A 13,366-nucleotide genomic window follows, 5' to 3' on the forward strand; every position below is an offset into this window, starting at 1 on the left:
GCATGCGAGCCTTCCTTGATCCGTGCGGTTTAATTACCTTTATAGGTATATAACACCATTCTCGCTGTTCTCCACAAATGAGTCGCTAACGCGAAAACGCAATTCGCGTATGAGGAGCGGAAACAAAGGTGGATGAACGACAAAAGACGGCGTTTTCTCGCTGCCTGGAGAAAAAAAAACGCAGGCAGCGGGCCTTATTGTAGCGCGCGTTTTAATTGCTCGCTGTACTCGAAACTAATTACAACGCGTATAGTAGAACACAATTGTTACAACGGAACACAAAGAGTCCGACTCTAGAGAGTTTCAAATTGAAAATTACGCTTTTGCCCAGTATAGCATCTTTACAGTTGAGAAGACATAATAGCAATTAGAGTATGCAAATATCGTATGTGACGTGCCGAGGATATAATGCATTTACATAATAAAAACCCTCCATATTTTTTTCTCCTTTTCTATTATCGAAGTTTATTAAAATACCTTCCGTAACACAAACCCACGTTCCCTGTTTTTCCGTACTTATATTGCGAATAGTTGAACCTTCTGTATACAATCGCCCGACAGAAAAAAAATCAAGTAAAAATAATAAACCTGATATCTCGAGAGTAAAGTCTTCCTAACCGAGGGGATAGGAAATGCGCAAACGGCCACATTCCAACTCGTTGATATTCCGGTATCGAGGCAAAGCTCCGCCGCTTTGGAGATCTCTCCGAGCGCGCCGCGGTAAGGGTAAACGTCGCGCGTCGCCTACCTGCAGGGATCCCAGGTGAGGCCTCCGGGACAGTCCTCGTCGGTGAGAACGTCGCACTCCAGCGGCGAGCACACACACGAGAGAGCCCTCGCCACCGCGAGCGACAGTACAACAATGCCGCCTAGGAGGAGCAACGGGGCCCTCATTTTGCTCTCGTCCCTCTCGATCTCGACGGCCGCCCCGTCGTCGATTCTTCTGATGTCCCTCTCTATTCTCCTATCTTGTATCTCCCCGAGATGACACCAATTACGAAACGAACACGAGGATGTCCATTGCGCGCGCTAGTTCATCCCGAAACGTTTCACGCGACGACGCGTTCGATCCTCGATTTGTCACACGCGCACGATCACGGGTCCTCTTTCTTTCTCTCTCCGTATATATATGATAAAGAGTTGTTCATCAGGAGAGAAGAGCAGTCACGAAATGCGACGCCTGCCGAATAATGTCCGGGGAACGTAAAGGAAAATGCGTCGATCTACATTTTACCGCTCACAGTTCTCTGGAATACCGCGTTCACCCATTTTATCGAGCAAAATCACGTCCAGATTCCAGATGAAAAGAATAACGTGATATTTTGCATACGTGGTATTACGATAATACCGATATCTCGCCGAAAATCTCGGCTAATGATAAGGATTCAGGATTCCAGGAAGATTAATTGTAAACGAGAGATAGAAATAATAAAACATATTTGGAGGAAATTTTTGAGGTATCGGGAATTTTGCAGCAAATTGCTTAACAGTATCACATTAGACAAAGGAAATTTATTCGGAATTGCATATCTCTTGTTTCAAAAACAAACATTTTACGATAACGTTTGGAAACTGATTCGATGGAAAAATAAAACATTCGAATACACACATGCGTTCGCTTCAAAAGTGTAAAGTAAATAAAAATTAAATAATTAAATCTTTCAATTGTTAAAATCTGGACAGGGTTTCTGCCCTAGATACTATAAAATCGGATATTTCCCAGATAATTTTTCCTTCTCACAGCTTGACAAGAACTTTGTTGAATCTTATATGAACGACTTATATGTATGGAAATAAGTATACCTGATATTAATAAAGAATCGTTTTCAACTCAAGAAGATTGATGACATTAATATCCAGTAAAAAATACATTACATATTCGGACAAAATATTGCAGATATTCTTCATTATACATGGCGCAACTTCGATATAGGAAATAAAATTACTCTTATATTTCAAAAGATACACAACTGCATCGGACTATTTTCGATGACGAAAATGACGGAAACGATCCGATCTATACCAATTTCTAGACAGAGAATAGTTCGCTCAAGGACTGCATACCGTAATAGAAACTGCATATATATCAATCCTGAACAGAGAATAGTTTATTCGCGATTGCACACCGTGAAAGCACACTATTAAGTGAGACCCGTCAAAAGGTTGTCGAGCACCGACAACCGAACTTGCGGCGAATTCAAATTACACAGGCACATGCATCCTAGCTCGGAGACGCGCCGAATATCCGCATTGCCGTGTACAGTCGCGTTGTGGTAGCATCACTGTGACAAAAGCTTGAAAATATTGACACTTTCAGCCTAAATTACATAAATGCGCACAGAGAACGCAAACCTCTCGCGTGTCTCTCGACAAAATGTCGACTATAAAAGAAAAGAATCGCGATGTAAAATTATACGCGAGTACGATCGAAATTCACATGCAAGATTGTTTGTCAAATGGGTACAACGTGTCTCGCATCCAATTGTAAAAGACATCGGAAAATCTTCCCTTTCGATTAAGGATTCAAGAAAGTGAATCAGCAACAAGTGCGAGGGATGGAGATATCATAAAGCTATATACGTCAAAAGAAATTCGTTGTCCCGTTAGACTCAGGCCAAAAATTCCTTTGAGCACTTTCGAGAATCGAATCCGAATCGTCAGAGTGACATCCGCTCGTTCGTCGCGCATGGAGCAGATTCGCGTCAAATCGCTGACACGTATAAACACGAGTCGCGAACAAGCTCTACCGCACTTGTATAAAGAGACAGCGTATCACCCGTTACAGAATTGCATTATAGATCGAACGCTCGTACAACCAACGTATCGTCGGTTGCCCGACGAATCGTTCGTTGGAGCGAATTTGTGTCCAATATATTCGTTCGCAGAAACGCGCGCTAAATGCGGTTAAAAACCTCACAAGATCGGGACGATCGGGGCACGTTGGCGTGTAATTTAACCGAGCGATGTCAAGGGAAAGGAAAAAGGATAAAAGTTATCGCCGGCATCGAAGAGCGGAAGGAAAAGCCGAAGCGTTCGATCGATCTGCGGAAACTTTCGCTTCGACGGCTCGCGTAGTAATCGCGACGCGATCTTCTGCCTCGCTTCCCTCCCTCGTCACGCACGTCGCGCCGACATCGCGCACACGGTATATCGCCCGATAAGAGGGAATCGAATCACTCGGCAGGGAAAGCTACGAATAAGAGTGCGCGAAGCGTTCCGCGTTCAAGACGAGCGTACACTGGCCGCGGCGACGAACAGCGTCTCCGTCCGTCCTCCGAAGCGGCGCGGGCGCCCGGCGCCCGGCGTCGCGACGCGCGACCCGCGTCGGCGCCCTGACACGCGACCACTGCCGCCTCTTACCCGCGGCCCGCGGGTGAACTCTCCCCCGTTCGCCAAAATTCGCGTATTCAGTTTATGATTTTTAATTGACGGCGCTGTAAAGAGTTAATTAACGCAACGCTGCATGCGCGGGGATTTATTTGCCGTTACGCTATACCCGATATCGCCCGTTATATTAACTCGGAACAGTGCAACAATAGCGCGATATCTAATAGCAATCGCGAAATCATCAACCGCTTTATAAAAATATTAATAGTTTTTTTTTTAACGATGCATGTAACGTTTTATTGTCAAGAATCACATGCCATAACAATTTAAATAATATAGAGCATCAAAGTTTTGTATCTGAAAATTGTAGTCTACTACAATATTCGTTGTATACAATTTGTTCAACGTGCACTGATTATATAAGTTGGAAACTGTCTGACAATTTATAGTGATATATCGAACAAAGAAGTTAAAATTATATACATATAAACATTTACATTATTACGATAATGCAATGCAATGGTATAAATAACAATAATAACAATAACAATACATTACACGTAAACCAGCGATTGTCGCCCAAGAAAAGGAGGAAGCAAAACACGGTGTACTTACATTAAGCGTCACCCAGCATCACTCCGTGGCAATATCCCGTGGACCCGTGGACAAGACCGGCCGTCAACGTTCTTCTGGCCGAGTCGCGGATCCTAAGTGTGATAAATGTCCGCGACTGAGCTCGGTAACCGCAGTGGCGTTCGCCCTCTTCACCTCGCGCTCTCGCGAACGATTTTTCTCCAGCGCGCGTTATGCGCCGTAACTCGCTCCTTAATGCCTGCAGGATAAAGTGACTAAGTTATTGATCATCGAGAGTCGACCTTCTTCAAAATAACCGTGCGGACCGTATCGAGCGCGCGACGCGAAACCAAATTCCGACCGCTAATCAGCGATATCGAGTGTACTCTGCGAATTTCATTACGAAATTTATTCCTGAATCTAATATCCGGGTTCGTTAACACTCCCCAGCGGAGAGAAAACTAATTTCATCAAGATGGCCGGAGTGTTTATCGTTAAAATATAATGCCAAGAAGTAGGACGCTCCACGACTATTAATCTTACCAGCGAATTACGCAAAAGAAGCAATTCCCTTCTAATTTGAACTGATTTTGAAAGCGTGAAAAAATATCTGTAATTTCGTCGCTTCGATAGCGTATCTTAACCGATATTCCAAGAGGTTTTTTTTAACGATACACAATATAATATATTGTACAATGTTATATAGATATATGTATATAATATGATATATATGTATAAGTAATAGAAAATGCAGCGATTCGTAAAAAAATATACGTTGCCGCTCAGTCACTCGAACGTCATGTTATTTCGTGAAGTAATGCAAAACGGAATTCACAGGGTGCGTTCGGGAAGACGCTATTAGTGCTATTTGCTTATTTTATCCTTGTTTTACACCTGATGAGCGATAAAGATAGAATGATGCGCTAATAGCGCGCTTCCCGAACGCAGCCTCAAGCAGGCAAGAATAATCGCTCTCACGAAGTTTCGTGTTGCCCGAAATGATATATACAGCATGTTTCTCCACTACCGAGTTCCATTCCCGCGTATCTTGAAGCATATTAATTATTAATGGCGGAGGCGGAAGCACAACGCCGCGGAAGAAAAAGTGCTCTATCAAGTTAAAGGCTGTAATTCGCTCGTAATATCCTTCAAATCTTTATTCTTATCCCCCGAGTGTGTAACTTCCTCCGCCCGTAATGCAAAGCTCCTTCGAGCCATCACGCACCACTTCGCTCGAAAGCGATAATATACTCGATATTCGCGGATATATCGAGCGTGGATAAATGGACAGTTCGCTATTTAAACGTTAATAACGCATAATTAATCGTAATTTCCGGTATCGATTAACGCCGCAGAATCGTATGTATAGTTTTAGCCAATCCGTCGGCAATTTTCGCAGATTCGTGATCTCACTTTTCGTCTCGTTACTCCGAGAGCTCCGAGACAACATGGCGAGGTCAAAAACGCGAAACGCTCCCGAATATTCATACCTCATACCGCGCGTACTTACACTCGCTCGTCGCGTTAACGGTAGACCGGAATTGGTCGAGTACCAGTAAATTACTCGAGTAATAGATAACGCAATTGCGGATGGCAAAACTGGACTTACCTCGTTAGACAAACGCCGGATCAATTAATCAGCTCCACGATCGCGATCATCACGGATACGACTTTCACTACCTTCTGTCGCGGCGCGAATGGACTGAATTCAAATTTCGGAAAAACTTTGCAGCGCGGAAGATCCGTTTGGTGGCGACATCTTTGCGCGAAGTATCGGGTTATTTCGTTCTTGCCCGATTGATATTGCTCCGAACTCCGAAGATCGATTCTCGGTCGGTATATATCATATGAAAAATTGCGAGATACAGCAAGCGTTCTAATTATAACTAATTAACGCTATCAACGCTATACAGGAGAACATTTTATTAAAGCGACTGTCGCAAGCAGTTTTGCCAGCTCGCTTTTTTCGTGCATGCGTCGACACGTGAAACAAATAAGCGACAAGATGTTGTAGCAATGCCGTTTTTTTCCCCACACACACATACGGCATTTCGGTTAAAGTCATTCCATGAATAAGCACAACTATAATATAAATTTAAATAATTAGAAAAAAAACGGACTAGACCTTTTCATAAATTGGAAAAAAAAAACACATTTTATTCATTTTTGGTCCATTTTAGAAACATATAAACGCAGAGTGCTCAGAACGCTTAGAACATCTCTCAACTTACGTATTTTATTACTTACTCGAATTGTTTTCAACGCGCATGTGCAAAATAAAACGGCACCGGTCGTCACACTGCTCAAGTCACATATGTGTTTACTGTTTACGTGTGTTTACCGCGGTGCCGCGGTGAATATCGCCCGCCAACCGCCAACATCAGAATTGAGGTTATGTAAGACACCGTAATGTTTATGTGCGTCAAAGACAAGCAATTAAGATTGTAAAATAAGAAATATTTTCTTACAACCCGTACGTGACTCTAATTTGTTCGCTTGTGCAAAAAGTAGAAATTTCTTGACACGAATACGGTGATAAAACGATAAAACTTTCACTATGGAAGTAGCTCCAATGGGCAACTTGCCGTAAGTACACATATATGTGTATTATTTTTATATCTCACGTGATTTTATTTGATCGAAATGGGATATCTTATTTTGGAAGGAATAAGAATGTCTATCAATTTTTTATATCAATATTTTGCTAATATCATTTTTCTCGCACGATCGTAAATGGTCTTATTACTCTGCCTATCGGGACTATATAAAAGTAATAATAATTAAGTAATAATAATTTACAGTTGCAGCAAGGATTTGTGGTCTATCGTATCTGGTACGACATGTTGTTGCGCTAAAGAAACTGTCGAAGAAGAAATAAAGAACGCCACTGTCTTACTTAAAGAAGGGCTTCAGTTTTTTAAGCCATATACAGATGTATCGTTGCAAAGCATTTCTAAAAGAGATCCACCCCCTCTACGGCAAATGTACGATTTGATTAGTAAACTTGCTCCGCTCCTTGTAAGTATATTGTTTTACATTTGCCAATTGTTTTATAAGATATTTATTGCAACTTAATATTAACATCTGTGTCGTGTTTTTAATTTTTGCAAGAATTTGGATGCCACAATTACCTGGGATCTAGTGTGTAATTTTGTGTCCTACGAATACAGAAATTGCGCCGAGACTTTTGCGTCGCAGCTCTCCGATCTTACGTCTATTAGAGCATTGATCGATGATATTTGGAATTTTTATTACTCCGAGAGAGTGACCTTGATAAAATGCCTTAAACTTATGATTGAGTATAAAGATAACGAAAGACATCCTCATCGCAAAGAATTTGTAAACTTTTTTAATGAGATTCTGATGGGAAACTTACTTGAATCTATACGAAAACAAATAGAAGCGTTGAAGTTTGTGAATCCTCCTACGCGGTCGCAGTTCTGCACGGAAGATCATTTACATCGATTATATAATAGTACTTTAATTGAAATGCGCGAGCTGCTTCATATATTGACCGTGATTGTACATGACATACATATTCCTAGTTACGAATTTGCCAAGTTTTATGGTAGTATTGGGGTAAGATTCATAATTGAAAAGTCTTTTATATTCTCAGAACTTGGTTGGAAATTTTACTCGAATAGTGAACATTTTTTAGGGTGAACCTAGACGATTAGTCAGTACGAAAAGCCACGAAGACAAGGAAGCTGTCGCTAAAAAGGTTGAAGAAATACAGTACAGTCAAATAGCATTATTACTTGTAACACTGGATATAGATAAGCAGTAAGTTTATACGGTTACTTTGCATAATTAAAATTTGTATTGTAATAATTTCATTTGTACACACGTTTAATTTTGTCGTTGTGTCTCTTTTTTAGTACCGGCATGGAAGACTGGATAAACGGTGTCGGAAGCAATATGCGAGAGATCTTTGAGCACAAATGTGTTCGTGAAAGTTCACCACGAGATGGACCGTTACTTCTGTCGTGGATGCTAGCAAATTATTCGATTGATCCGGACAACTTAGACACGTTGAATCGTTTCAGACCATTTGGCATCAAAGCCATACAACTTGACGTATTCCAGTATCTGCGAGATATGATAAATTGCGAAATGTTTCGAGAAGAGACCCATTATGCCGAAGTTGTGCGAAGCAGCGTTTATAATCTTCTCTCTTTAGTGTGTGTCTTTGTCGATGAAGATCGATTAAGTGCTTTAAATGGTATTTTCGATGCCTTGGCTACCATAGTCAAGTTTCCAGAATGCGCAGCTAGATTCTGGGATGAACCAGGTGATAGCATACGGTCGATTTACAAAGTTGCCAAAGAATTATATCCTTACAAATTCGAACCGTTAACCAATATAGCTATTGGTCTGGCATCCACAACAATTACGAGTGCCAAAAAGGTAATGAATTTTATATATATATTTATATCGAATTTGTTAAATATTTAATATTTGTTATGTGTTATATATATACATAAAATCAATTATTCTTTATTTAGATCGCGTCGGAGTTGGATAATCTACAAACAGTGACTATAGAAGTTCCTCGTCGAAGAGATCATAGTAAGCCGTTACGGCCATACGAAGCAGATTGTATAATTCAAAAGAACTCGTTTACCATAACGAACAACTGCGTACGCGAGAACATTGCCGTGTTGTCCAATGAGAAGGAAGTAGTTTTGTTTCGTACAGAGGCAAGTTATTGGAATGCTTTGCATCATAAAATAGAACAATTATTTTCTCAAGCGAGTGGCGGAATTGCAAATATCAGCGCGGTGAAGACTGATTTGCCGGAAAATGTTTGTCAAGGTCTGAAATTGGTCGAAGCGTTATTGGCTAAAAATATTGATATACCATCGAGCATGGTTATTCCCACGGAATTAAGTTTCGAAATTATTAATCGGTTCTCATATCCAACACTGCCACCGAACTTGTACAGAATCGTTGCCGTCTGCATCAGCATTTCATCAAAATTGGTTTTGAGATATCCCGAAGACATTCTCTCGCGAATGCGATCTGGTATTTATCCAAAATTTAATAATTGGTATCAAAAGCCGTTAGACTTTGCGGAAGCGATTTCCTTTGACAGTGGTCTCATCGCGTCGTGGCTCTCAGGTATAGAAACCATCGAACATACGTATCCCATTCTACGGGCGTTTCTAGACACATTGTACAATTATCTAATCACCAAGCATAGTAGAGAAGCCATGTACACCATTGAAATACCAGGCATGGTATTTCTGCTACAAGCTGTATTACCTAAGTTGGACTCCTGGTATTTTGAATCAAACGCAGAAAGAATCGACTTGTGGCTGAAGAGTATGTTTTGCATCCATCGAGCTCTGGACTCAACTTTACCTAAAAACGATATTCGCAACGAGTTGCAACTTGTTGTAGTATACAGTTTGCTCTACTTAGAACCGCGTCATGCGCTGCTAAAATTACTTCGGACGGGCGAGCGTACGTTGCACAATAAAATGATCACGGAGACAAATTGGATCAATGGAAAAGGATTCAAGACTATCAAGAGTGTAGAACTAGCTCTGTCGATAGTCAATCGACTGTTAATGTTTAGAAAATCTCTAAATCTAGAATTGAGCGACCGGTCGCCCCTTGAAATTGCTTTGTATTCCTCTCCGAGAGTACCCAATGGACTTCTTATAGTACCAACCATTGTTAATTACCTGTATGTTTGGTTTAGCCCTTCGTTGCAAAAAATGGCTGTAAGATTGTTAAAAAAATTCGCGGAGGAATTCTCCATGTCTTTGCTCGTTTGCATGGGAATGGATGGAACGTCTATACGAGAAACCTTCGCATTTCGATTAACTCTGCCGACGTGCGCGATTGAGGTCAAAGTCGCTATCTTGGAATTGGTTGCCGTGTGTCTGGAGAAACAACCTGGCTTAACGGAAGCTCTCTTCAACATCATGCATCAAGCAGAACGCAAGAGGATCTTTCCACGTTCAGCCGATGAATTTCTTACTGAGGGTTGCAGTCAATTCTTGGACTCATATTTAGACCGAATGTACAAGGAAGACGACATTGTGTGTGATAAATTGTACGACGGCACGATGACGGTATTGCGCGCCATGTGGTATCACAGAAATGAGATTCTTGTCAATTTTTTCCGGAAACGAGACAAGTTCTGGAGCCACCTATTCGCGCCGCTTTTTAAAACTTTAGTGGCGGATGCGAAGGGTTATTCTCAATTGTTAGATGTAATCACATTAGAATTGTACAAAAGCCCATTGTTAGAGAATAATTTCTCGAAAAGTCTAAAGGAGCTGTTGGACAAGTCTAAGGATCATTGGAAAAAATTAGCTATGTATGTTCTGGATGTTCCTGCAAATGGCGATGGCGAGAATAAAGAACCGCGTACAAAGCAAGATAGACTGATAGAACCATTGTACGAAATTAATTTAGAGTCTTGGTATCACTTTATCGTTATGCTCACTGACGATCGAACGGCGAAAAATTATCCAATTAACGTAACACAAGCGCATCTTTTAACTCAGCTGGCCTTGGATTCTCTATTGGAGCGAGTGAAGGAACCCAATGATTCTAGCAGTGGCAAGATTCCGATGTTGCTGGCTTCCTTATCCCTGAGGTGCATCACTTCGTGGAAACAGATGTGCGTCGGTGACTCGAGGATTTTTAAAACCAGACTGTCGCAACTCACGCAAGAAATAGCGCAGACTTATCGCGGCTTTGGAAAAGCCCTGCGACAGACAATGATCTCGTTGCTGCTTGGATGCGTGCAACTGGTCAAAAGTACTTTAGCCGAGGATTCGGCAATCCTGGAATATCTTTTAGCGCACTCTTGCACGATTGCTATTTGTGAACTAGAGGAATTGAAGGAAGCTGCTCTTCAATTGGAACACCGAAAACAGCGATTCTCTGTCGAGTTCAAGACTGATGAAAAAGGTACGCAAAAGAAGGCCGATTGTCACAGCGCGGAGACACTCCGCGGTATACGAGAAAGTCTACCAGCGACGTTAGCTATCAGCATGGTGACGCAATTGTTACGATCATACGTCGAACGAAATGCCAATTTCAAGCATCGTCTAAGAGCCAGTTGCGTGCAACTTCGTCAGATGATACCTGAACTGATGGTATGCGTCGGATGTACACTTCAAAAATACCCATATCTGAAGTTCAGCGCAGCGGCACTAAGCTTGTTGGGTGTTATATCACGTTCGCCATACTGTTCATATCCTATCAACGACAATGACGTCGCGAAACTCTGGTTCAACTTGATTCCACCAACAGACATCTCCAACAGTATGCTCGACTCGCTGTACGATGATTCGGCGAATGGTCAATGGCGTTGCCAGGATTGGTGGCCGTTGTACACCCTAGGCTTGGAATTTCTGATAGGTCTGGTCAGCAGCGAGACGCACATGATGTTTGTTAATCATATAGTTGTTTTTTTAAATTCTCACGAGCACCAATTAATGGTGGTATCCACGTTATTGAGGCACACTGCCGATCTACTGGCCGCTGATCTTATACAATCACTGGTCGCTCTTATACATGCTATAGCCACGCAAACATACGTGTGGAATTCAATTCAACCAAGCGTTCGCGAAACTCTTATCAAGTGCATGTATCTGGCGTACGATAGTACGGTAAACCTGTTGCTGAGGCCGCGAATACTCAAATTCATCATTGATGGTATTAGTGTGGAGAGTGCCGAAGAGCTCGAGTCCTGCGATAATCGGTTGCCTAGCGGCGAATTGAAACTACTGGTGAACAAACTGATCGTCATAAACACGACCTGCGCACTAAGCTTCGTCCACTTTTCGCCAAAGTTGAATACCCTGGTAGATACGATATATACTCAGGATTACTGGTATACGCCGATGGCCGAAATGAACTTTGGGCCTCCGCAAATGAGCATGAGCTCCGGGCCACAACTTACTTATGGCACGATCATCAGCTCGACGCAACTGTTTACCCAGGCTCTTCACTCTCGCTCGCAACCCGTTGCTGTTTCGTTGCCCGCATCTTCAACGCCGCAATCTGGACGTGAAGATAAAACGGATTCTGCGAAGAAGGAATGGGAACGCGCCGCGCCAGAAAATCTCCGGCGTATGCATACGAGTAAGGATTTACGACGAATCATTCACGCAGCCTCCGCTTCAACCTCCAGAACGTCATCCAACATTGGCGGAGAATTCCTAGGATACGTCAGCGGTCTAGATGTCACCGTGTCATTACTTAGCAGTCCTAGACTCTTGCGTCGACCCTACGATCCATTGATATGTGAAAATACCATTCTTTCGAGAGCAACCGCTTTGGCAACCGGTAGACACGTCACGAAGAGTGGCGGTAGTGGGGCTCCCGGCGCTCCGGGTAACAGTAGCCCAATCATAGCAAGAAATCACAGATTTAGCGATCCATGGTTTGAGTCTATGGATGAGAACAATACACGATTGGCATTAGAAATCAATCTTATCCTGATACTGTCACAGGCTCTGGAAGGAGTGAAAAGTCCCAGGCTTACTTTGCGAGATCGTCAGCTTATAGCACGGGAAACCGCTACCGAGCTAGGAGTCTTCTTCGATTTTCTCGAACACCGCGGCACTCCCGATATCTGGCAGGTGAAGGGTTCCCTGATAGACGCAGATACAAGAAGTTCTAGGACGATTCAGGATACGAGTGATCGGACGCAAACGAATTTACCAGCGAGACTCCAGAAAGATAGTACTATTGACAAAGCACCGGTGTGCTCACCCGACCACGAAAATTCTTCGACGGAGATGAACCAAACTGAAACACGAGAGAAAAGACTCGATGACAGTGTTCTCACTACTGGCGTTTTCAAAACGAATGTCAGCAGCGTGCAGTTCTTACCATTAATGGGGAAATTACTGAAGACAGTTGTCGAGTCGTTGGACTCGGCACAATTTCGATGAACAGTATTTTTTTTATTTAAAACGTAGTTCTCTTAATATATAATTCATCATTCTGAAATGGAAACTTGATCTGTGCATTCTAGAATGATGAATATAAATGACGAGTACATTAAGAGCTACGTTTTTATACATTAAAAGCTACCATCTTTTTTACATAATTGTAAGTAAATAATTTGACATAATTGAGCATGTATGATATAATTGAGCACTTGTGTGCATGTTATTTTGCGAAAGATAAAAAAATGTTTGCTAATGTTAATTGATAATAACATTCTTTCATGTATTATGTATTATAACTTATAATGAAACATTGATGAGGAATAAAAAGGCCAACGGGAGTCTAAAGGATATAGTATTCAACGTTTCTAATTTAGCCTATGCTTTTTTATATCAACACTATTTATAAATGATTAAACATAATATAATGTGTATCCAGTAAATTAGAAATATTTCGTGTTTCTTAAATAGTTTGCTAGGAAAACGTGAAAATACAAACTATATGATTTTATACACAGCCAACTACTTAACGAGGGAAACGAATT

General features: G+C 41.8%; 2 protein-coding genes across 10 annotated transcripts in view; one reads left to right on the plus strand and one right to left on the minus strand.

Annotated features, from left to right (window-relative positions):
• Window positions 1-3,250, minus strand: part of Cmpy (crimpy) — a 253,083-nt gene extending 249,833 nt beyond the window's left edge. Inside the window, exons 1-3 of one of the 9 annotated variants that reach the window (XM_077399148.1) lie at window positions 2,918-3,249; window positions 2,065-2,092; window positions 749-1,247 (exon numbers count right to left, since the gene is read on the minus strand). In XM_077399148.1, coding sequence (XP_077255274.1) covers window positions 749-894 — 146 coding nt within the window. In that variant the 5' untranslated portion in view covers window positions 895-1,247; window positions 2,065-2,092; window positions 2,918-3,249. Of the gene's footprint in view, window positions 1-748; window positions 1,248-1,803 lie in introns of all 9 variants that reach the window. The other 8 variants (XM_077398856.1, XM_077398950.1, XM_077398776.1 and 5 more) reach the window with 8 other exon arrangements.
• A 2,880-nt stretch (window positions 3,251-6,130) lies between these two features.
• Window positions 6,131-13,172, plus strand: Nup188 (nuclear pore complex protein Nup188). The gene is made up of 6 exons (XM_077418084.1): window positions 6,131-6,486; window positions 6,702-6,918; window positions 7,012-7,479; window positions 7,559-7,683; window positions 7,779-8,307; window positions 8,406-13,172. The coding sequence occupies exons 1-6, from the start codon at window positions 6,458-6,460 to the stop codon at window positions 12,822-12,824; spliced, it is 5,787 nt and encodes a 1,928-aa protein (XP_077274210.1). The 5' UTR covers window positions 6,131-6,457; the 3' UTR covers window positions 12,825-13,172.
• Window positions 13,173-13,366: the final 194 nt, after the last annotated feature.

The sequence above is a fragment of the Temnothorax americanus genome, unplaced genomic scaffold, assembly GCF_048541705.1.
Source record: "Temnothorax americanus isolate GAGA-0224 unplaced genomic scaffold, ASM4854170v1 Scaffold1, whole genome shotgun sequence".
Lineage (NCBI taxonomy): Eukaryota > Metazoa > Arthropoda > Insecta > Hymenoptera > Formicidae > Temnothorax > Temnothorax americanus.